Source organism: Xylocopa sonorina, chromosome 13, assembly GCF_050948175.1.
Source record: "Xylocopa sonorina isolate GNS202 chromosome 13, iyXylSono1_principal, whole genome shotgun sequence".
Lineage (NCBI taxonomy): Eukaryota > Metazoa > Arthropoda > Insecta > Hymenoptera > Apidae > Xylocopa > Xylocopa sonorina.
The window spans coordinates 3,746,743-3,768,008 of NC_135205.1; the positions used below are offsets into that span (position 1 = coordinate 3,746,743).

General features: G+C 52.7%; 1 protein-coding gene across 1 annotated transcript in view; it reads left to right on the top strand.

Annotated features, from left to right (window-relative positions):
- The window catches only part of Hth (Meis homeobox homothorax), a 438,429-nt gene that overhangs the window by 240,349 nt on the left and 176,814 nt on the right, over positions 1-21,266 (top strand). The window contains exon 9 of the mRNA XM_076906279.1: positions 170-277. Coding sequence (XP_076762394.1) covers positions 170-277 — 108 coding nt within the window. The remainder of the gene's footprint in view (positions 1-169; positions 278-21,266) is intronic.

The window sequence follows — 21,266 nt, forward strand, 5'->3', positions numbered from 1 at the left end:
GACAGAGCGTTTCGCCGGAGCGTGTCCCTTTGTGCTTTCTTGCGTTGCTTTCCTCTTTATTTTTCTTTGCGTTTTTGGTCTCTTTTCACGGAGAGGAACCAGCCGAGGCGTTGTCTCTCTTTTGTTTTGTGTGATATTAACGGAGAACCGATGTTTTTCTTTGCTTCAGGTAAATGGTGTCCGCGTAGGGAATGGAGTTCGCCGCCGGACGCGCAGCGAGCGGCGAGCGACGCGCGTCGTGGCGTTCTTTACTCTTCCGTCTTCCTCGGTAGCCCCGGTAAGTCTCAACAACTTTCTTCTAAATCCCTTCAAAAAAACTTTCCAATCTCCTCTGTATTAAATATCCCCGCAATCTACGATCCGCGACCTTTCACTGTGGCCACGGACACGTTTTCCGTGTTCGACTCCGACAGAAGTTGAAATTACCGCCACTCGTACGTTACCCTTAATTAAACAGGGCGCTGGCTGCTTAGAGCGGTGCACGTCACACGGGAATTATTCGCATTAATCGTCGCGCTTGGCTTCACCGCATCCGCCATATTGTATTCGAGCAACCTTCCCCTTTTTTTTTTTCAACACCGTTCAATCGAACCGTTCAATCGAGAGAAGACACTCGCCGCTCGACGCGAGACGACGTTTTTTCCAGGTTGAACGAAATTTGCATTAGTTAACGTTCGTTAAGCGGCGCTCTAAATTACGCGTCGTTGTCCGCTGGCACGGCGCGGTACGCTTTGGCGCATGGGAAACGCGCGTGGTGCCAGAGACGTCATTTGCCAGCGAGAGGGGTGGTTAATCGACGATGGATGGCGCGCGGATCTTGTTCCTAATCATTGAGCAATTTTTCGCGGAAAGACGGGAGATTTAATGGCGAGGCATTAAAAGGAACGCGGGAGAGGAGGGCGAGTGAATCCGAGCCGAGCCAGCGGACGGGGTGGAGGGTGAAGCGTGTGCTGGGGAACACGCGCGGTACACACGGCTATCGGTGGGAGGAGCGCGACCGTTCGCGGCATAAACAAGTTTTAATCGCGCCTCGGGCATTCGCCGCGTTGAATAAATATTGATATCGGGTGACGCGACGGCCAATCAGAATCGGGGCTTATAAAGCAAGCCGCTTACACCTCCGCCTGTCTATCGCGTCCCGACGCTTACGCACACGCGAGCCCCTCCGCTCTATCGCCGCTCGTTGCAACAGCGTTCCGCGTCTGCGATATTCTAAGGTTCGAAATGTTGGAAAATAGAAACGCACGAGCGCGATACTCGCGCGGAGATCCGCGGAGCACTCGAGGCTGCGAGCCACAGTTGGAACTCGCGTCTAAGAGTTCTCGTTCCGGATTGGATTCGACGGGTAAACCAGAGGAATTATTGTTATTATTATTTATTCATTTCGATGGGGATGAAACGTTCGATACGAAGCAAACGGGACGGAGATTCGAGTATGTAGAAGCGCGAGAGAGAAAGAGAAAGAGTCGCGCACGCAGTAGAAACAGACCGCGAAGCGTGCGTGGACAGACAGCCAAAGCACAGGCGTCAACTAATTTTGTCATTACACTTGCGTTCTTTTTATCTCCAAAGTAATCGTCTAGACAGATAACTTTCGTTCACGTTTATTACTCGCATATTAAATCAGAGCAATTATATAAACGATTAATTTATTGATCGTTCGATATTAGTATAGAAACGTTCGATATCAGTTTCTTTGGTGTACAGTAGAGATACCTGTGAGAATCTAACCATCCGGTTCCACAGGAGTTATATGGTATCATAGTTGCAACTGGTGTGCAGAGAATAACCAGAACGTTCAAAGAAATGGAGGCAATTATAGAGAAAGTCAAGATCGATAGGCAACAGAGTCGCATTAGGACGAACACAGGCGTGTGCAATAATAATTCCATCGCTAATTCTTTCCGTCTCGAAAATGCGTATCTTTTTACTTTGACCCGCGCAAGATGCACGTGCCTGGACGACGAAAAGGAAAAAGTTCGATCGTCGAGTATCCCCGGATCGGTCCCCGGTTTTACCACCGGCGGTGTCCGTGATCGCGCGCGACGACATCGGGCCACCGATACACCCATCGATGCCCGTCGAATTCTCGCGGAAACGATCGCGCCCGCTGTCTATCCTCGATTTCTCCTTTAATTAAATTACGCGGCCGCCAAGGAGGGCCCCGATAAGGGGACGTAAATCACTTTCAGCCGATAACTAATCGAACGATCCGAACGGTAGACGTCGGGGCTCGTCGTGGAAGACGCGGAGTATCGCGCATGCGCCTGCTGGTTCCCTCTTTTCTCCCTCGTCGCGGGGCCCTCTCTTCCTCTTCGTCCGAAGGAGCGAAACGCGGAGGGAATATGAGGGAATGCCAGAGGTAGAGAGACGCTTGGCCGTTCGCCGCGGCGACTGGGAGAGAAGATCGACGGTGGAGGGGGTAGCAAAGAGTTAAACAGCGGACGAGAGAGGGAGCGAGACGGGCGCGGAGATTTCGCGGACGAAAGAGGAAGGACGAGAAGGAGGAGGATAGAGCGGAGGGCAAGGGACGCGGGCTGAGGGCGAACGAAGGAGACAGACAGAGGGCAGTCGGAGGTGAAAGAGAGAGAAGCAGAGGCGGCGTCTCCATGGCAACGAGGCGAGGCGGGAATGCGACGGTAACCATGGCAGCCGCGGGTTCCTCTCTCGGACCGACCTGTCTGTCCCTCTTTCTGGCCCCTCGTCCTCTTCGCGTTCGCCTCTCTTCTCATCTGGACCTCTTCCTTCCGCCCACGGGACCGAGCCACGAGCACCGCGACGGATCAACGGTGGAGAAGGTGGAGCAGCGGACGATCTCTCTCTCTCTCTTTCTCTCTGCGCCTCTCGAGAAAGCCCGTAGCGCCTTTCCTTTTGCTCTTTTCCCGTCCCCGCCGCCAGGACCTTTTCTTTTCCGCCCGACGACAATTGCGGTGGTAATGGCACGGTTTCATCGTGCGACGCTCGAGATATCGACGCGATAGGTAAATAAGGGGTGGGTCCCTGCAGACCGCGAAGCGGGGGCGGGTGATTGCAGTTTAATTGTAATTATTGCGCAGGGTGTGGAACTTTGAGCGTAGAGAACAGGCTGATGGACGGATAGCAGGAAACGGCGAGTGAAAAGGGGGTAAATAATTGCGAGGCTCATTGGGAACGAGGCTGCGCGCGACGAAAGAAAGAGCGAAAGATAGCTGGGTCCGCGACGTTGCTTCAACGAGCCTTTCTTCAACCCTTCTACGCTTACACCCTGCTCTTCGAGTTAATTTGTCCTGTAACGAATGTCGAGTGTTTAATATTCCCGTTCTCAGCGATACTGGGAACGATTTCGATCCACCATTTGTTCCGCGACGATACGCTGGGGTCAACGCGATACGTCCTTGCTCGATCAATGAATGTACGCTGGTTACGGATTATTATTCTCTTATTATTTCTCTTGGCACGGTGTCCATTTGTTAAAACGTCACCCCGTTCCGCTTGCGGTGCGTTAATGTTGTTGTTTAAAAAGCGCCACGGGGTCCGCATTAATTAATCGAAATACGGAAACGGGGGATAAATTTTATCTCGCTCGCGCAGCTCGACTGTTAATAATGAATCGTTAATGCTAATTTTTGATTTATGCGTTCATAATCTTTCCCCCGCGCTTCCCCCCTCAGCGACGCGATTATCCACGTTTCTCTCGCGTGCACCCTCTCTCTCTCTCTCTCTCTATCTCGCTCCCTACGGCTAGATCGCGTTCGGCTCGACGCACGTTTTTGAATGCAACCGATATCGGTTGACTGAATTAAACGACCGGCCGGAAGCGCGGGATAAATTTTGTTTCAGGATGCGCGCCGGTTATTAATAATGACTATTTCCTAGCAGCTCGTTAATAGGACCGCGGCAACGATTGCAATTTACGCGACCCGCCCCTTTGTTCCCGAAATTTTCGGATCGCTGTTTCCACCGCGATAATTCCCGGATCGCCTCCCCTTTGTGCCGTTTAAGGCAGTTCCGTTCCCGGCAATTTCGACGAAAAATTCTTTGGATCGTTCAACGGCGCGCGAATTAAACATTTCTCGTATCGCGCTTCACTCCTGCATTCTTAACTCTCGAGTATTTAATTTTCCCGACGATTGTCTCATTACTGAAACGATCGAGAATTAGAAAAAGGACAAACAAACGGAGAAAAGAGAGACTCCCGTGTGCGCGGCGCGTCGAACAATTAGCAGTAAGAATTTAAACGGACTTACACGGAATTGCCTGAAACCGCGAACTTCTCGGTACAGAATCGACACGTCAAACGAGTTGTTGAAACTAATGGAAAAGTTCCCGGTAAAGTCCCGATGGCCACTTTGAATTTCCACTCCCGTGGCGGCTTTCAAACGTGGCGCGAGCCGTTGAAAAACCGTGATGGCGGTGCACGCGCACGTAGTTTAAAAGCTATCGACATTCTTCGAGGCGGAAACGTGGCTGGCCGCTGAACCAGCCGCTGGGAGAGGAGATCCCAGACGAAGAGCAGCCCCGCTAGGCTGATTATGTATGACTGCCGAGGGAACCCGGGATTCCACGCGTCGCTTAAACTCTCGATACGTTCCGCGGACGAGAATCGAGTTTCTGCGTCGACGGACGCCGTTGTGCGGGTTCTAAGTTATTCCACCCGCTATATATTTTCGTCGACCCATCCGTTACTGGCCAGGCTTTGCCTAACGCACTGTTATTTTCAGTTTCGTTAAATCACGCTGGTGTTCGAGTGGAACTGCAGCACCAGGGGTCGTCCCGTGATACAAATTAATAGAGAAATATCAGATTCTGCTTGGACGAGTGGGTTTTTGGCACGTGAGCATCGATGCCTGTCTTCTCTTCTTTTTTATAATTGAGAAAGAACCGTACTGATCCATTTAAATAGAACTGTCCAGTATACGTAACGCGATCGGAATTAATTTCGATCGAGGAGATAGCTTTATTGGATTTCGAACGTACATCGACGGAACGATCGAGGCGTATTCTCGATTCATCGATGCGGACAGATCCGAGCCGTGTTGCGAGCCAAAAGAGATCACTGGTACCCGAAACACCGGCAAACTTGTTCTGCGACCTCGTTCTAATTCCCTCCCGCCTACTTCACCGAGTCTCGTAGATTTTTCCACGCCGCGTTAACGGCAACAAGATCCCTGACGTCAATCCCGTTTACTTTGTTTATCTTGACGGGGATAGACACCGTTCGACAGCCACAGCCGAGGTTCGAGTCTCGATTCTCCCGAAGAAACAGACCGATCGAGATCCTCGCCTTGGGATCCGCGCGGTTACACGCTGGATCTCGACTCTCTCGACCATCCTCTCAGCGTTACTCTTCTTTTTTTCTTCTTCTCCTTCTTATTCTTTTCGTTTCCTTCTTCTCCCCGCTGGAACTCGTCCGTCGAACGGGAGGAGGACATTTATTGCGCCGCCTTGGCCGTTCGAATTGGGTCGCGGCGAGAAATTTAAACGTCGCTTAAATTTCCCTCGGCTCCGAAATAAATACAACGGAGAAAAGAAACGGCCACGGTCCCGCCCCCGCGTCCTGGAATTTCACCGTCAACGGCGGAGGGCCAGGGTGCGAGCGGATAAATTACGATGCGGTCGCGTCCAACAAATTCGTTGAAATTCCGTCGAAAAGCTACTTGACCGCTCACTCATGGGAGATCTCGTTACCAGTACCACTGGTAGCAGGGGTGAGTGTCTGGTCGAGAGGTATAAGGGACTCGAGGGAGGTACGTCCAGGGCCAGAGGGGCGAGCACCGAGTTTCTCTCTGTTTGGTTTTTCGTGGCTCGCATATCAACCCCCGTTTCTCCTCCCCCGGCGTCCTTGCCACCTCGCCAAACCCTCCCCTTGCAACGGAGCACCGGTGGCTCTAGGCTAACCCTCTCCTACTTCTCTCTCGCCACCCTCTCAGCCCACGCAATGCAATGGCACACGTCATGGCTCCCTTTTCCGGCGAGTGTAGCGTAATGTAAGGGTTGCGCCCGCGTCGGCGGTGTTTCGAAGGGGTGAGAGAGTTTAAAACCCCTCGGGGCTTGAGGTCCAGGCCGGTTAGATTTATCGGATGTTTTGGTTGGCGGCCATTGTTAGCCGCCCTCTCTCCACTCTCTTTCCCTCTTTCAGTGTTCTCTACGACCAGTGGCGTAGTCGATTCCAATAGCAAGGTGTTCTCTTTTTTTATTCCCTTCGCCCTTCCTCTCGCCCCTCGAACGGTCCTCGAGTCGAGGGACCGGATATCGGGATTCCGCGAGGTAATAACGCTAAGAACGCGCCGCTGTTTCAGTTCTTTCCCTTCGATCGACATTTATCCTGCTGTCGAAGGTCTGCGCGATCCTTTTCGAGTTACTTTTCAGGCGTCTCGCGCACCTGAACCTAAAGGGGATGAAACTTTCGTAGTACTAAAAGTGGCAAACATCGCGAAAATGGTACTTGTCGATGGATTTCGTCGAAATGTGACGCTACTGCGATGTGTTCCGCGTACGAACACTCGTTCCGTTTGCAGAGAGATCGGTTCGTAGCGCGAATCTCCTCGCAACCCCTCCGCTATTGTGCAGCACGCCAGTTTGAACGATGTTCTGGCTCACGGTCCGTGCGACCCTTCGGTCCAACCCTCGCAACCGCACTTCTCTCTTCGCCCGTTCCAACCGGCACATCGCGATCCAGCCGAGAAAATCGTGGAACCCTGTCTCGCCCCGTGATCGATGCGGTCTTATAATTAGCTCGCCTTAAAACCGAGCCTTCCCACCGTTCTAATTGCAGCCTCGAATCCCCTTTATATTACCTACCCACTGGCGCGCTTAAATGATCGAGCTGCAGAATCCGCGAATTTCTCAGGTTTCTCGATACGCATCCATGCAAAATTGAATCGTTCACCATCGAAACGTCGTTCCATCATCTTTCTCCTAGAGACACCTCGAACGTGGAGGCTCAGGATCGCGAGTTCGTCATCGTGGCTACGAGTTAGCATGAGAGGAAGGGTTATACAATAGTCGTGTTCTCGCGCAGACTTCGGCTGAGAAGAAACGACGAAGGACAGAGGAGGCAGGGGTTCCTCTGGTGCGGCCGCACAGGGCCACCTCGTGTTCTTCGATTAGCAGGAGACCGACCCGACCATGACCTCTCTCCTCTCCTCTCCTCGCCCGCTGCGTACCATGCCATAGGTGGAGAAGATTCTCCGGCTCTTTCATTCTCTCTCCGTTCCCTTTCCGTTTCTCTCGTGCTCCATCTCGCGGCACTGATTGGACGATCCATCACCGTCGAGCGTCTCTTTCTCGCGCGGCCCTCCACCCGGCTCTCCTTCTTTTCTCTATCCCCGGGCTCGCCCTCGCCGCACCGGGTTTCCTCTGGAACCACTCTTACGGCGGAACCGGACACACGTCCGTGTACGCGCGTCTATATACGCGCCTCTGCTCGGCTAACGCGCGTCTGTGTGCGTGTATTCGTGAATGTAGAAAATATGAATAAGCTTGGGCGAGGTACTGCGGCGAGTACAGGCTTCGCCAATGTATCTTAGCGTTCGATTTTTGCGTGCTGGAAGATTTTGTCCATGGAAAACTCGCGTGAGTTTTCTGCGAGTGTACGTTGGAAGGATGAACGAGTTGTTTGTTCATATACTTACCAAAGTATTGGTTAATTGACGTGGAAATTTGTCGAATTCAACTTTCGTAGCATTGTACATTTTTATCGATTTTCTATGTGTAAGTTCGTCGAGAGAGCGAAAAAGGTCGTCGAAAAAGGTCTGGAGGTGGTGCTCGCTCATTTGTATATGCAGTGCGTTGCAACGCGTGCACTCACGCGCGAACGTAGAGGCTCGCGTACAGGCAGTCGCTCCCATCGGCAACACGGGCGACTCGCATACCGGCGACCATCGCCCAGAGGGGCGGCCATTCCTGCGAGAGGGTGGGAGGGTAATTGGTTCCCATGGAGGCAGAAAACGCCTCGCTTGAAAACGTCCCGTCGAAACTGCACGGCCTGAACGCGTTCCTGACGCGGACCCTCGATGTAAGTAGGTGGAACTCGGACGAAACCGCGCACGGAAAGGACAAGGGCTGGCGGGGGACTCGTTAGAGCGAGAATTCGCATCCATCGCGAATGATAGCGAACCAATTGCAACGTGGACATACCGACAGTATTCTAACGCGAATATACGTTACTCGTCGCGGTTCTATCTTCTCGTTGAAATATATTTTCTGCTACGAAACGCTCCGTACAAGTGCGAGGAATTATGGTGGTCGTAGTATCAGAAAGAAGGAAAGTTGAAACGGTGGAGGGATTAAAGGGACAGAGTAGAGCAACGTCGGGTGGACGGTTGGAACAATCGTGGCGTCACGTGACGATACCAGCGAGTTAAAACAGGGGGGAAAAAGAAGAACGGGGCGAGGCGGGAAAAGGAAGTAAGGAGACGAAGAAGGAAGGCGACAGCCCGATAAACGTGATACACGTCGCGGGATATACATAGGCGTGCCGCTATCCACGGTCCGTATTCATTAGTTCCTTACTCAAAGGCACGGAAATAGTTCCGGAGTTGCGGGAGGCACAAAGCACAAAGCTCTATCGCGGAACAATGAGAGATAGCGGGGTGGCGCGAGAGAGGGGCGAGAGGTGGAGTCATACATAACAGTGATAGTCGTGAGAGGAAGAGACGGGGGGAGAAAGAGGAGTGCAGATTTCATGAAGTCGAAGATAGGCACAATGGTTTAGCTCGTGAGAGTGCACCGTTTCCATCTTTCTCTCGCCTCTCGCGTCCCCCGTTCTTCCTTTTCAGTTTGTATCTACCTTGTTTCTTCCATTCCACCCTCTCTCCTCTTTCTATCTCTCTCTCTCTTACCCTCTGCAACGTTCATATGCGTTGAATATATTAATGCGCCGAGAGATACGTAAACCGTCTGTGACTGGTAGCCGCGCGAGGACTCCGCTTTGGTGGCTGGCCCGCACTGCAATATTAGTGAAATGTGTCTCGAAGCGCGACCATGTGCGGCTCCGATATTAAACAGCAGCCGTCGTTGCATCTGCGTTTCCCGTCTCTTCCATACGTGTTTCCACCTACCGTCTACCTCCTACACGCTCCACAGTCTCTATGAATACCGCGTCTTCCCTCCGCTTCCCACTGTTATCGACTGCCTTACGGCGTCTTTATCCTCGCGACAGCGACATCGGTTATTGCCACTCGGTCCCGCGATGTTTCCCCAAATATGAAAAATCCAGTCGACCCTGGCTCGTCGCTGAACATCTGTCTTGTAACGTAACGAGGGTAACTACAGCTTCCGTGGCGGATCGTTGTTCTCCGGCAACAAAATTCGGTCCTATGACCATCAGGAACGGTGGTGGAGGTGGGTATCCATAAGCGTCCACAGTCGTTCGTCATCAGCGGTCTCTGTCGAGCGTTTTAAAAGCCCACCCCCTGCCAGAAGTGCTCCATTTCGTACACCTCGGGAGATGTACTCGCCCAAAGGACAAAGGACACACGGTGGAATAATTAAAACGTGAAATTTACGAAGGGGCGCCCTGGCAGCGGAGTCTGCCGGCTGCGTCATCGGGGGATGAAGAAGGGCAGAGAGGACAGAGAGAAATAGAGAGAGAGAGAGAGTGTGTGGCAGGGTGGGAAGAACACGGCAGGGAAATATACACGGAGAAGCGGAGAGACAGAAAACAAAAAGAAAAGGAAGGGAAAAAATTGTGGAAGAGACGAATATAGCTTGAAAGTGTGCTAGCGGAGGGTGAATCGGAGCTGTATGGGATAGAGGAAGGCAGCAGGGCTGGGAAGGGTGGTTTCCTCGATGTAGCACGGTACAGCGCGGTACAATCGGTGGTACCGGCACATGGGCACACGCCAACTTTCTCTCTTTCTCATCGCGTCCCGTTCGCTCTCTTACCCTTTCGTCTTCCCTCTGTTTCGCTCTCTTTCTCATCCTCTGCCTCCACCACCGCCTCCACGTCCACATCCACCTCGAGCGTGCCCCTGCACGGAGTTCTCCCAACCTACGGCCCCAGCCCCGGCAGGCAGCAGCAGCGCAGCACCAGCAGCAGCAGCAGCACCACCAGCACCCAACCCAGACCCTGGGGCTGTCAAACGCAGGCCGAATCTTCTTCTGCTCGTGACAGCCTGGAAATGAAGAGAGTGCCCCCGCGTGGCGTATCCTACCCGCTTTCCTATGTACGTTAACGCGCGTCCTAGGAATGTACGTCCCGTTCTCACACGCGTGTCCACGTTATCCCTTTAACGTGTATGTACGCGCGGACCAGGGGAAGAGGCCTGTGTGACGAGCACGAGTTCAACGGAGGTCGGTGCTCCTGCCTCCGTCTCTTTCATTTCGCCCGTTCTTTCATTATACCCCACCACCCCCTCTTCCGGATCCCTCTTTTAATTTTGTCTGCGTCTGGATAGATTCATTTTTTTTCCTCCCGCTAATTCGTCCGTAATTGTTCTCTCTGTCGATTGGGAGAGTTCGCAAAATTGCTCGACAAAACTGGATCGGAGTTTTCATATCCCCCTCGTCCCATCTCTGATATTTCTTCTCGCTTCTTTTCATTTTTTGTTTGCTTCTTTTTTTCTTCATCCGTCTTGCTCGAAGAGGGGTTGTCCAGGGGATGGCACGCTCGAGCGGTTTTACGCTCCACCTCGCGACACAACCGAGGCGTTCGCACGATCCGCGTAGCAGCTATCCGGGGCTCGTTTATTACGGATTGCAACTTGCGCTTTTAAAGTGATTCGGCCGGCCGGAACTTTGAACGGTCCCTCGCTCGCGTGTGGGGCACTTTAAAGGATGACTAAAGAGGCTGAAGGGGCCTCTGCCCAACTGATTACGAGGCGCTTTTCGAGCGCGATCATTAGCGCAATTATTATTGTGTCGGAGCACAATGCGCGCACGGGCGTCGTCGACTACAATGGGCACCCGAAGGTGAAGAGGCGAGCGATGGAGAGAGCAGCGCAGGGGGCGAGCGAGCTGGAAACACCGGCTACGGTGTTCACATTCTTGAGATCTTGAACTGGGAGCGCGAAAATGGAGCGAAAACTTCGCGCGATCTTCGAGGGAAGGCAGCATCGCCTCGAGCCACGGCGCGAAACAATTTCAGTGCTAATTTCAGCTTATCAATATCGTTCTGAAAGCCTTTGCAGCCTCGCCTCAGCGGAATTCCTCTTCGATATCTATTACTGGTATCCAGTATCCGTTTACGCGGGTACAGTGACGTTAACGTCCAACACCTCCACACTGAACCGCGTCGCGTTTAAAGGAATCCCTGGCTTATTCTTGGGACGCGTGCAACAGACAGGAACAACGTTTTCAAGAAGTAAGTGCCTGCAGGTTCTTTCAGCGTGTGTACAACTCGGCCGTTGCCGACTCGAGACCCAAGCGCGCGTCCTCGCATCGAATAGTCATTCGAGAGCCTGTTCGACGTTAGGCTTAAAGGTATGTTCGATGCTCATTGCTGATGGTGCACGATGCAGGAGGAGGGAGGTATATCTATTAGAACGTAGCCCCGCGCACGCTGCGTTTGATGCGTTTACATCGTCGTACAAGAAAGGCCCTCGCATATACCTCAGCCGATATTACCAGTACCCTCGCCGTGTTATTACGGGGTTACATTCCGCGGTACAAGGAATCCGTCGCGTTCGATCCACGAGTACAATGATCCTCGTTGTTCCCAGCTGATTTTTTCTCCATCGTCGCGCCTCGAGGACCGACGCTGCGCCTCGCGATTTCCTTTCTTCGTCCTGGCGAACGCTCGTCGAGGGAACTCGCGGACCCAACGATCGTGTTCTCTTCCGCGCGAGACACTCCTCTCTCTCGAAAAAAATATATTATCGATGGTCATCGTTGCTTTGGCGAAATAACGGTGCACGTACGTCGCGTCCACTTTCCATCCGTTTTATTGTCGCCGCGCTGGTACACAACGCGCGGTGCCTCGCCCACGTCGATAAATCGAATTCCTTATTAGAAACGGCGCACGCGCTCGATCGTAATTTGCAATTCGATACAGGTGACTCAACAACGCGTTCGCGTCCTTTCCCCTGGCTTTTTATCACCACCTCTTAGCGCTCGATCCCCTTCGAGAGTCTCTAATAATTGCCCCAGTGAATCTCTCGATTCGATCGAATTTTTAAAAGCAAGATCGCTCGCCACGAGGTATTCGCGTCCACCCCGTTTCCGTTCGACTCTCTTTCTCCTCTTTCCATAATTGAAACGGCCGGCGTTCGATCGTCCGACGAGGGTTCGTCGAACCAGGGTGTCGGTCCGCGGCGAGGCGCGAGAGGCTCGCACAAATTATTATGCCAGGCCAGATGGGTCTCTTCCTTTTCTTATCTGCTCGCAAGCGTGTTTCTCACCCCGCCCTATTAGTTGCCCGTGTCCAGGGAATCCGTACGAACGGAACGGCGGCCGTTTTTTCTGCGGCACCCGCGGCTCGCGACACGTTCGTCGCGCGACGACGAGCAAAGGGTTCAAACCGGGTCCCCAACCGGCCGGAGGGTGAAATACTGCGACTCGATTTCAACACCTCGCCGTCGTTAATTAGCCGGGGCCACTCGACTTTTATTCCGGCAGCATCCGCGCCGTTTAATTACAACCAGCCTGGGTGGAACCAGCGCGGGGGCTGGGCGCGGGGCGCGAAAAGGGAGCCGAGGGAGAGGTCGAGCGCATGTGCAACACGCTCTGCGGCTACCTGCCGGACGTGACACACGGGGGCCTCGCGAGGAACACGCGCTATACACACATCCAGGCCACGCTACACGGCTAGTATCGCCGCTATCAGCGCCTTGTATAAGCGGCGAGCTCGCTGCTGCGACCAGTCTTATTTCCCTGTCGCCCTTCGCCGATCCGTCCTCAGATTCGGTAATGAGCTCGTGTTCTCAGTTATACAGAGAGCCTCGATCTGTTTTTTCAACCGCCGTTCTTTATGGATCGCCTGGAGAATCTTCGCAGCGAATGGAAGGAATCAACGATGTCGCGATTTTTCATTCCGTATCGATGTACTTCCTCGAGACTCGACTGGTTTCTACGGAGCGTTCGAGGGTGGAATAACTGGAAGCGTCGTTTCGACGTGGCAAGCAATCGTGCGAGCTCTCACGATTTCTCACCCCCCGCGCACGCACTCGTTAGAGAGAGAGAGACGAAGGGAGAGGGTGTAATCGCTCTTCTGTTTGTTTGTTGTTCTGGTTTAATTCTTTCGCAAGCCGTGCACACCCGCGCGAAGGGGTCCGCGGTATAGGTCAATGGGAAACTAATTGTCGACGTTTCGAGGGTGCGTGCACGGCCGGGGGGGCTTTCCGCTGCTGCTTGGAGGGTCGATTCGAGGGTGGTTGAGAAGTCCAAGCACTCGACGAGAGCCAGGGAGACGTGGAGGAGCTGTGCGGAGCCGGACGATGAGGCCAGACGCGAGTAGAAGGGCGAATGAGAACGCTCGAGTGGAGTGCCCCGACAAACGGATTGCCACGACGAGAGAAACAATGCGATTCCGCTTTCTCCTCCCTCCTCGACGCGGTCGTCTACACCCGTCCCTGTGTTCTCTCGTTCATCTAATACATTTCGAGGTGGCACTTTGGCATCGTGTATCGAGAGCCCGATTCGATCTTCGTTTGGGATCCTGGATTACTCTTAGCCTCGCTTGTCCGCGCTTTGGACGAGTCAATCGATAGCTTGCGTAAACTCTTCCAACGCGTTTCGATGGAACTGTTGAACCTATTTTTAAGTAGACTCTGTAGTCCATGGAATTGCGTTCGTACGCGTTGCGAATCAGCGTAGAATTTGTGTCGCATCGAACCAGTGTGCTCCATCGAATTTATGAGAGAGCGTACATATTAAATTTAGAACTGTTTCGTTACACAGCGTTGGAATAGAATAAGTTAGAATTGTTCTCCGCTCGTAATCGGTTTCACGAGAAGTTCGCGAGAACGGGACTCTCTCGAAACCCAAAATCCACCCCCTCGTCTCGCATCCTCCCGCGAAGGATGCCAATATCGATGAAATAGCGGCGCGTTCTATGCATTAAGGGAATCCAGAAAATCGTGGGCGTGGTAATGGAAGACAGCGACCATCTGGGGCGCACGGGCGCATATTTATATCCGCGGACGCGATGCGCGCTCCGCGCTCGTTGCATCGTAGGCGGCGTAAAAGAATTCTCAAAATTGCACGGCCCTCGCTCGAGGCCACCACTTACCGCGGTTCTTTAAGCCAGCCGTGCCCGCGCCACATGTAAACTACCGATATTATGTATTTATTATAATGCGATCCGGGCTACGGCCGATCGAGGAACGAACGGGGCAGCGTTGTTCGACCAGGGCCGAATAGGCCTTCGAGGGGGTTCGCGGGGACGGTTGGCGGGGTGGTATAATCAATTTATCACTGCAGGTGCCTCCGCGCATTTACATACACGAGGACGAGGACGAGGACGACGACGACGGCGATGGTGAGTCGTCGTTACCTCGCCGTCGCTCTTTTCGCATTCCCCGCGCAGTTATTCGCGCCGATACAAATTGCCGCGCTGAAACTCGATGCAAATTTCCACCTTCGGTTCGTTTTACACGCTCGATCATCTTTGGGGATAGCGAGAAAAGTACCGGGTACGCGTTACCGCTTTTCGATACCGCCTGAATATTCATCCCGTCGCGCAACCTCGTCGCGGCTCGGTTAACTCGCTTAGATTTTTCCACGATCCCGTTCCACGTTTCGCTTAATCGTTGATCGATGTATTTTACCCACTCCTGCGCTCGACCATAATCTGACTGGCTGATTTTTTCTTTCCTACGAATGAGTCGACGCTCGAGGAATGGTTGCAGCGTACCGACAGCGAACGTAATGTGTAAATCGTGATTTAGAAAAATGTAGGTACGTAAGAACGCAGATTCTACGTTGAGAGATTGTTAAAGAAGCACCTCGAGGGACGTAGCGAAATGGCGAGGAGGTAATGACCTTGGAGTAGGAGCTGATGGCCGGAATCGGAACGTGTATAAATTCGTCGTCTTCATTAATCACGAAAGAGACAAGGGTCGCGGGACTCGAAATAGCTTTTATGTAACTGCCCCAGTGGTGGTAGATCGTTGACACGGCGAGGATCAATGTCCTGGATCGAATGGGCTAGCTCGTTGCATATCTCTGGCTAATTAATCGAATGGGATCATCGATACTTACCCAGCGACGAGTCGAACTCTTGGGTCGCGTCTGTCGAAGGTCGTCCGGATCTACGTAATCTTTGCCTCGACGAAGCTCGCTGGTAAAGACTGCGCTAATGCGAACGAAACTAGAGAGCACCTTGATTTACGAGATCGTACCCAGCGGTCTATGCACGAGGCGCTGTTCCTCTCTCGAACCGCTTCATTATATAGTTCGTCGGATGTTCGTACAGGAATCAGCGTTAACTCTCCATTACCCCTCGAGACTTCAAACTTACGTGTCCGTGTGTATCTACACTTTTGAGGTCTTACTTCACCAGCGTTTATTAGTGCATCGTTCCCGTCTGTTAATAAATTTATGAATACCGCGTAGACGTAACCGAGCGCTTCACCACTTTTTGTAGCGACCATTAAAAAGCATCGAGCAGCTCTCGCGGAAATTTATAGACGGATACGCTGGATAATAGACCCGTGAGCTTCGCGAAACCTCGCCAGTTTCCTTATCGCGTCGCAGCGCGCGAAAAATCGTCTCGTACAGTTACTTTGGTCGATCGTACGAGTGAAACGGCCACGGGGGTCATCGATTATCCCGCGGGACATCCAATCCGTCGTAAACGATCATCTTTCCAGCCGTGGTATTTTTCTCTTCCGTCCTCGTCCTCGTCTCCCCTGGCGCGCGTCCACCGCGAGGATTTCAAGCGACACCAGGCCAGGGTACGGCCGCCTGTAAAATAATCGTAAAGTAACGGAAGGTCTCGCCCACGCAACGGGTCTCCCTCGCGACGTTACATACCGTACACCTACTTCTTCTATCTGCATATCGGCCAGCGCTGGGCCCCTCTCGACCCGTCTCCTCTCGCGCGAACGTTTCAACTCGTTTCGGCCTCTCGTGAGATAGCGAGCGTGCCGTGCGAGCCGAGCGTATACCAGGCGTCGCCATAAGGGGTTAGGTTTACGATCGTAGCCGGGTGTCGATATCGTGGCCTCCTCTTCGTGTCGCCGCGAGTGTGCGCCTGACCTCGCCACTTCTAGCCAACGTGGACGCGTGTATTCCCTGATTCTCGCGCACCTTCTCGACGAGCGTACTCGTCGGCGCGAGCACTCGCGTCAGCTCTACTGGCACGCGAAATTTTTCATCGATCATTCGATTCGATAGTCAACGACGTTCTTTTTTTCTTGTTTTATTCCGTTGTTCATGTGTTGGAGATGATTCAGAGAATTTTTAATTATTCGATCGATGGAGGTTAAGTCCGTACGAGCGCTAACTGTCCGCCATTTTGTCGTTCTTACGAGGTTACGTTAACGACGATAGCGACAGGGACCTGTGGACGCATAGAGAGTGGTTGTGTTTCAGGATGAATAATCGCGGTCTTTTTATGCGCTATTATGCACCAGCTTACGGGTTCTGGGGTTCACTTTGGTCGTTGAGGTTTATTTGAGAGCCCTGACGTGACGATTGCAACGCGTTTTGGAATCGCCCGCTGGCGAGGGACGCCAGACTCGACACGCACTAGAGCGGACGAGACTCGAGGCGAAAATTGTTGCTGGTTAAATAATCGAAGCGGTTATTAGCGTTCATTCGACTCATTTGCCTGGGCACGACGAGGGGGCGAGTATAAATTACTGTTCGATAAAGGATGCTCTCGAACTGTTTCGAGTAGTTCATGGCACGATAGGGTGGAACACGGACGGGCTCGAATGGAACACCGTGGAGAAGGAGGGGGGGGACAGCGAAATTCGGTACCGACTCCTTGTCGTCGCCGTGGCCGTTTACATCGTGCTCGTTTTTGTCGCAGCTGTCGCTGTTTTGTCTGCGATGAGCTTCTCTCCGCGGCAGCGAACCCGAACGCCGCGTTTTTGCCGCTATTTTCGTGCCGTTAAAAATGCATCCATCGGGACATGTCAACGCGCCCATTCGCCCAGTCGCGTCGACGACCTCTCTCGAATCCCCGAAGACTGATGCTCTTGTTGTTGACGTCGAATATCAGCCCCGACATCTCGAGAAGTAGGCGCGCAACGAACTCGAGCACGCGTTTCATCTCCTCGATCTTGCGGATCGACTCGTTGCGTTTGTTTATCTTCCCAAAGCGATCTTTATTCGTCGTGCATCCCCGTACGCGGCTTTACGCAATCGTTCGCATCGTTGTTCGCGATTAGAGAGAAGAACAGCGAGCCTCGACGAGTAATTAAAAGTGAAACGATCGTGCTCCACTTTCCGCACCTGCGCGAAGATTACGCTGGAGACTCTAATCGACGTTATTCTTCAGCTCGCCTCTCAATCGGCGTCCCCTTGATCCCGCGGCGGGCTTTACACGGTGTTCATAAAAAAGGAGCCGTGGAAGCGGCGTTCGATCGAGAATTGAGAGAGAAGAGCGACGAGGAGGAGGACGAGGGAAGGCCTCAGCGCGGCATAGGAGCGTGGAAAGGAGATAGAGCCGAGGATACGTTGCCCGGGGGTTAGACGTACCATAAGATGGAGTCTGGTTTGATGGAATGCTGCCTCCATCCCAAGCGCCCTCCCCTAACTTCTGTCCTCTCGCCCTCCTCTCTCGTGGCTCGTCTCTCGGGATGTTCAGCACCTCTCTGCCCACCTTCACCGGTGCCGGAACATGTGTGAGGCCGGGGCACTCGTGTGTTAAGACGACTCTCGCGCTTTCGAAGCCGCCAACCGATGCGAGCGAAGGATAAAGAAAGAGAGAAAGAGAGAGAGAGAGGGAGAAAGAGAGCCGCAGCCTCTCGGTTAGCCGAGGAACGAACGATCTGTATCCACCTAAGGCAGCCAATGAGACGGACCGCCATATTAGGCGCTTGTATATGGCCTCCTCTATGCGCCGCTGAACCGTTCCCCGTATATATGCTTAAAATGGAGATAATAATCGCGCCGCGCTGATTAGACGTCGCGGATTCCAGGTAGCTTTCGAATCGCGACCGTTCACGGCCTACCCTTTGCCCGCGGTGCTCGTATTAGGGCACGTCTCGCGTCGGCGGAAACCACCGCTGATGGACGCCGTTCCGTGAACTCCTTCGAACCGACGTTCAAGTTCTACCGCGTTCTTTCTCATTAACCCTTCGAGGTAGCTCGCGTCGTGGCGTTCGGTTATTTTCGCGTTTATGGCGATACGATTTCGCGTCCATTGGACGGATGGGCTTACGTATTTGGGACGTGAGAAAGCGGACACGGAATTGCGATTCTATGGTACCGTGTCTGGCTTTCGCGAGGCAATTCTTTTTCACGTGGTCCCGATTTAACGCCTGTCTATTCCTCTTGGATCATCTGTTTACATGAAAGCGCGTAGCTCGTAGCTTTCGAATATTTTGCATCGAGGGTCGCGCCGGTTGCGGAGAGAATTTTAATGGCTTGAAACGCGTCGCGATGCGCAGCAGCATCTCCTACGAGCAAGGTATATCCCGCGCGAGGCATTGTTCGATAGGGACGGGGGTCCAACGAGATAGCAGATCCGGGAGAGATAAGCGCTCTTCGGATGATGTATCGCCAGCGATGCTTCGCTGCGCCAGTTGATCGTAAGTACCGGCCTGAACTCGGTACCGTGCTGTTTTCCGACCAAGGACCCTCGAGATTCGAGCATGCATTCGATACCGGGTACAAAGTGTTCCATGAACTAGCTCTTTCGTGCCTGCCCCTTTATCGTCCGCGAGATTATATACATTTGCGGCTCGCGCTGACAATTTTTCATCCCTTCGTCGATCTCCAGATCCGAGGCCTCTCTGCTTCGCGAGAGCGTTGCGACACGTGAAAATACTTCATACTCGATTACGTGAATTGGTTGTATCGTATAAATTAACAGAAGTAAAACAGTGAAGTATTTAAAGGGGTTGAAATTAACGAGTGTTGATATTTAAGGTGCGATGAGGGAATTGTTATTTTGAGAAAATTGGTTTCTCGACCGACGAAACATTATTCGATTCGGATAGAGGATCGTCTGGTTGGATATTTCAAGGAACTAATATCTTAGGCACGGTTAGTTCCCGTTCGAAGAGAGAGAAATTTATTCGTTTATTCGACCAACGGACGCCAGCCATACCCGCCCTTTTCCGTTTTCGACAAACTTTCCATTATACGTCCGATCCCTGACGGGACGGTACACGGTCACGCCCCCTTAGCGCGTCCTTGCCCCAGAGGGATGTAAGTCACCGGAGCACTTAAGCGTGTTGAGACGAGGCTCGCCGCTAAATAACGCGACGCGTCCAAAAGGCGAGCGGCAACAAACTGGCTTTTTGTACGTCGTGCTCTCTGACTCCCCCTCGTGTCATCTTTTCTGATCCCTAAAAACTTTTCCTCGCGCTCGAGACCGTTTCCGTCTGAACAGCTGTACCAGTTGGTACAATTTTGGGATCGACTCGCTCTCCAAATTCGAAGAAATTCGCGAAGACGTCGATATTTCTTCTATTTAATTCTATACAATTAATCGTAGCGGTTACAGAACGAAATCGACTCGCCGGATCGTTACAAAAGTCCTGCCTGCGCGATATAAGGTTCGTCGACGTGGAAAAGTGACGAAGTAGAAACGGCCTGCGACAAGCCAACGCGTTTGACCCCGGCTATAGCCAGCGAGATCGATAACAGAACTCGGCTTCTACACCCGACAGAAGACCAAAAGCTCTGCCTTATCGCGATGGAAAAAACTGTTCACCGAGCGTTCTCCGGCTGGAAGAGCTCGCGGAAATGGAAACGACGGGCGTAAATCACGTTTACAGCGTTGGCAAAGTTATCGACGGTTTTATGGGAAATTAAAGCCCCGTCGAGCGGACCGCAAAGTCGCGTCATCGTTGTCGCACCGAACGGGGTTGGCGCGGGGGTGCAGACGGGGGGTGCGGACTTGTGACTGCCCGGCTGGTTTTCGATCGTGATTGCAAAGCGGCAAATTTGTCGCCACGTGTTTTATTGTACGCTGAAATTGGGCGAAGAGCGAGAGGCACCGGAGACTCGATCGAGGGGAGGTGGCACGGAACCAGGGGATGTAATAAAACGGACTCGCGTGCTGAACGTGTCACTCAACGTGTCACAGATAGACGCGAAGCAACGGATCCCGACTCCTGGCCGTAATATCCAGCTGGCAAGCAGTTTTGTTTCTGGCGAAAGTGGAAATCGCGTTGGCGTGGGCGCAGCCGTCGCGCGGATACCCGAGTTTCCATTCTTGCGCGGTTTCGTAGTAATTCTCTTGGACCGTTCTCGATTCGATAAATTGGAAGAAGGAGGGAATTGAGACTAAGAGGGACGAATTTAGGCGAGGACATAACTCCGGGTTTGATCCGCTCAATTCTCAGCTACATTTAGAAACAATACCCCAATTCGAGTTCGTAATGTAATGGTTCAGAATTAAAGCAGAGCCATTCAAATTCAGATCCACTTTTCTCAATATCGGTTGTTATTTCTGAACCACCTAGATCTTCCTCGCAAGAACGCTGTTACACTTCCTCCAGAGTGTCCTGTCCAGAATTAAGCGATCGTTCCACAACTTGTTCGCTTTGGTACAAGTAAAAACGATATCGACAAAAAATATTCATAACCCCATCGAACGAGTAGCTACGTGTACGCGATTAAAAAAAAGGAGAAAAGTCGCGCAGTGCCGTTAACGTTAATAACACGTGTCACGGCGAATTCATGAGGAGGCTTGTTTCGAAACGACGATCCCCGTCCCGAGCACGCGACATTACAACCAGGTCTCTCCTTCCGTGCCCCCGTATAATTTACGAGCCCGCGTGGCCGTTGATACGAAAAGTCTCAGAGGGCAGCCCTCTATCGACCAAACGCTGCCGACGGGTCCTCCTTCCAGGAGAGAGAGAGAGAGAGAGAGAGGGAGAAAGAGTCCATGCGTACCTCGACCGGATTTCGGTTGATCCAGCTAAACCGTGGCCCTTCTAATATCGTCCCACCGATTCCACCAGCGGATCCGCTGGTCGCTGGTCTACCCTCTAATGGCGATGCGTCGAAAACGCGCAAGGCGGCTCCGATTAAAAGGAGCGAGGAAGAGGGTGGACCGGTCGAGCGACGCTGACGGGTCAGCATGAATAATGTCGACTCATTATTCTTTCGTGGGGGGATTTATCAGGTCGAGGCACCGATAACGCGCTCTTTTCGTTCGCCCGTTCCGCCAGGGTAGATGCGGTCGGAGATAGGTATGCATTTATGCGCGTTGGCGGAGA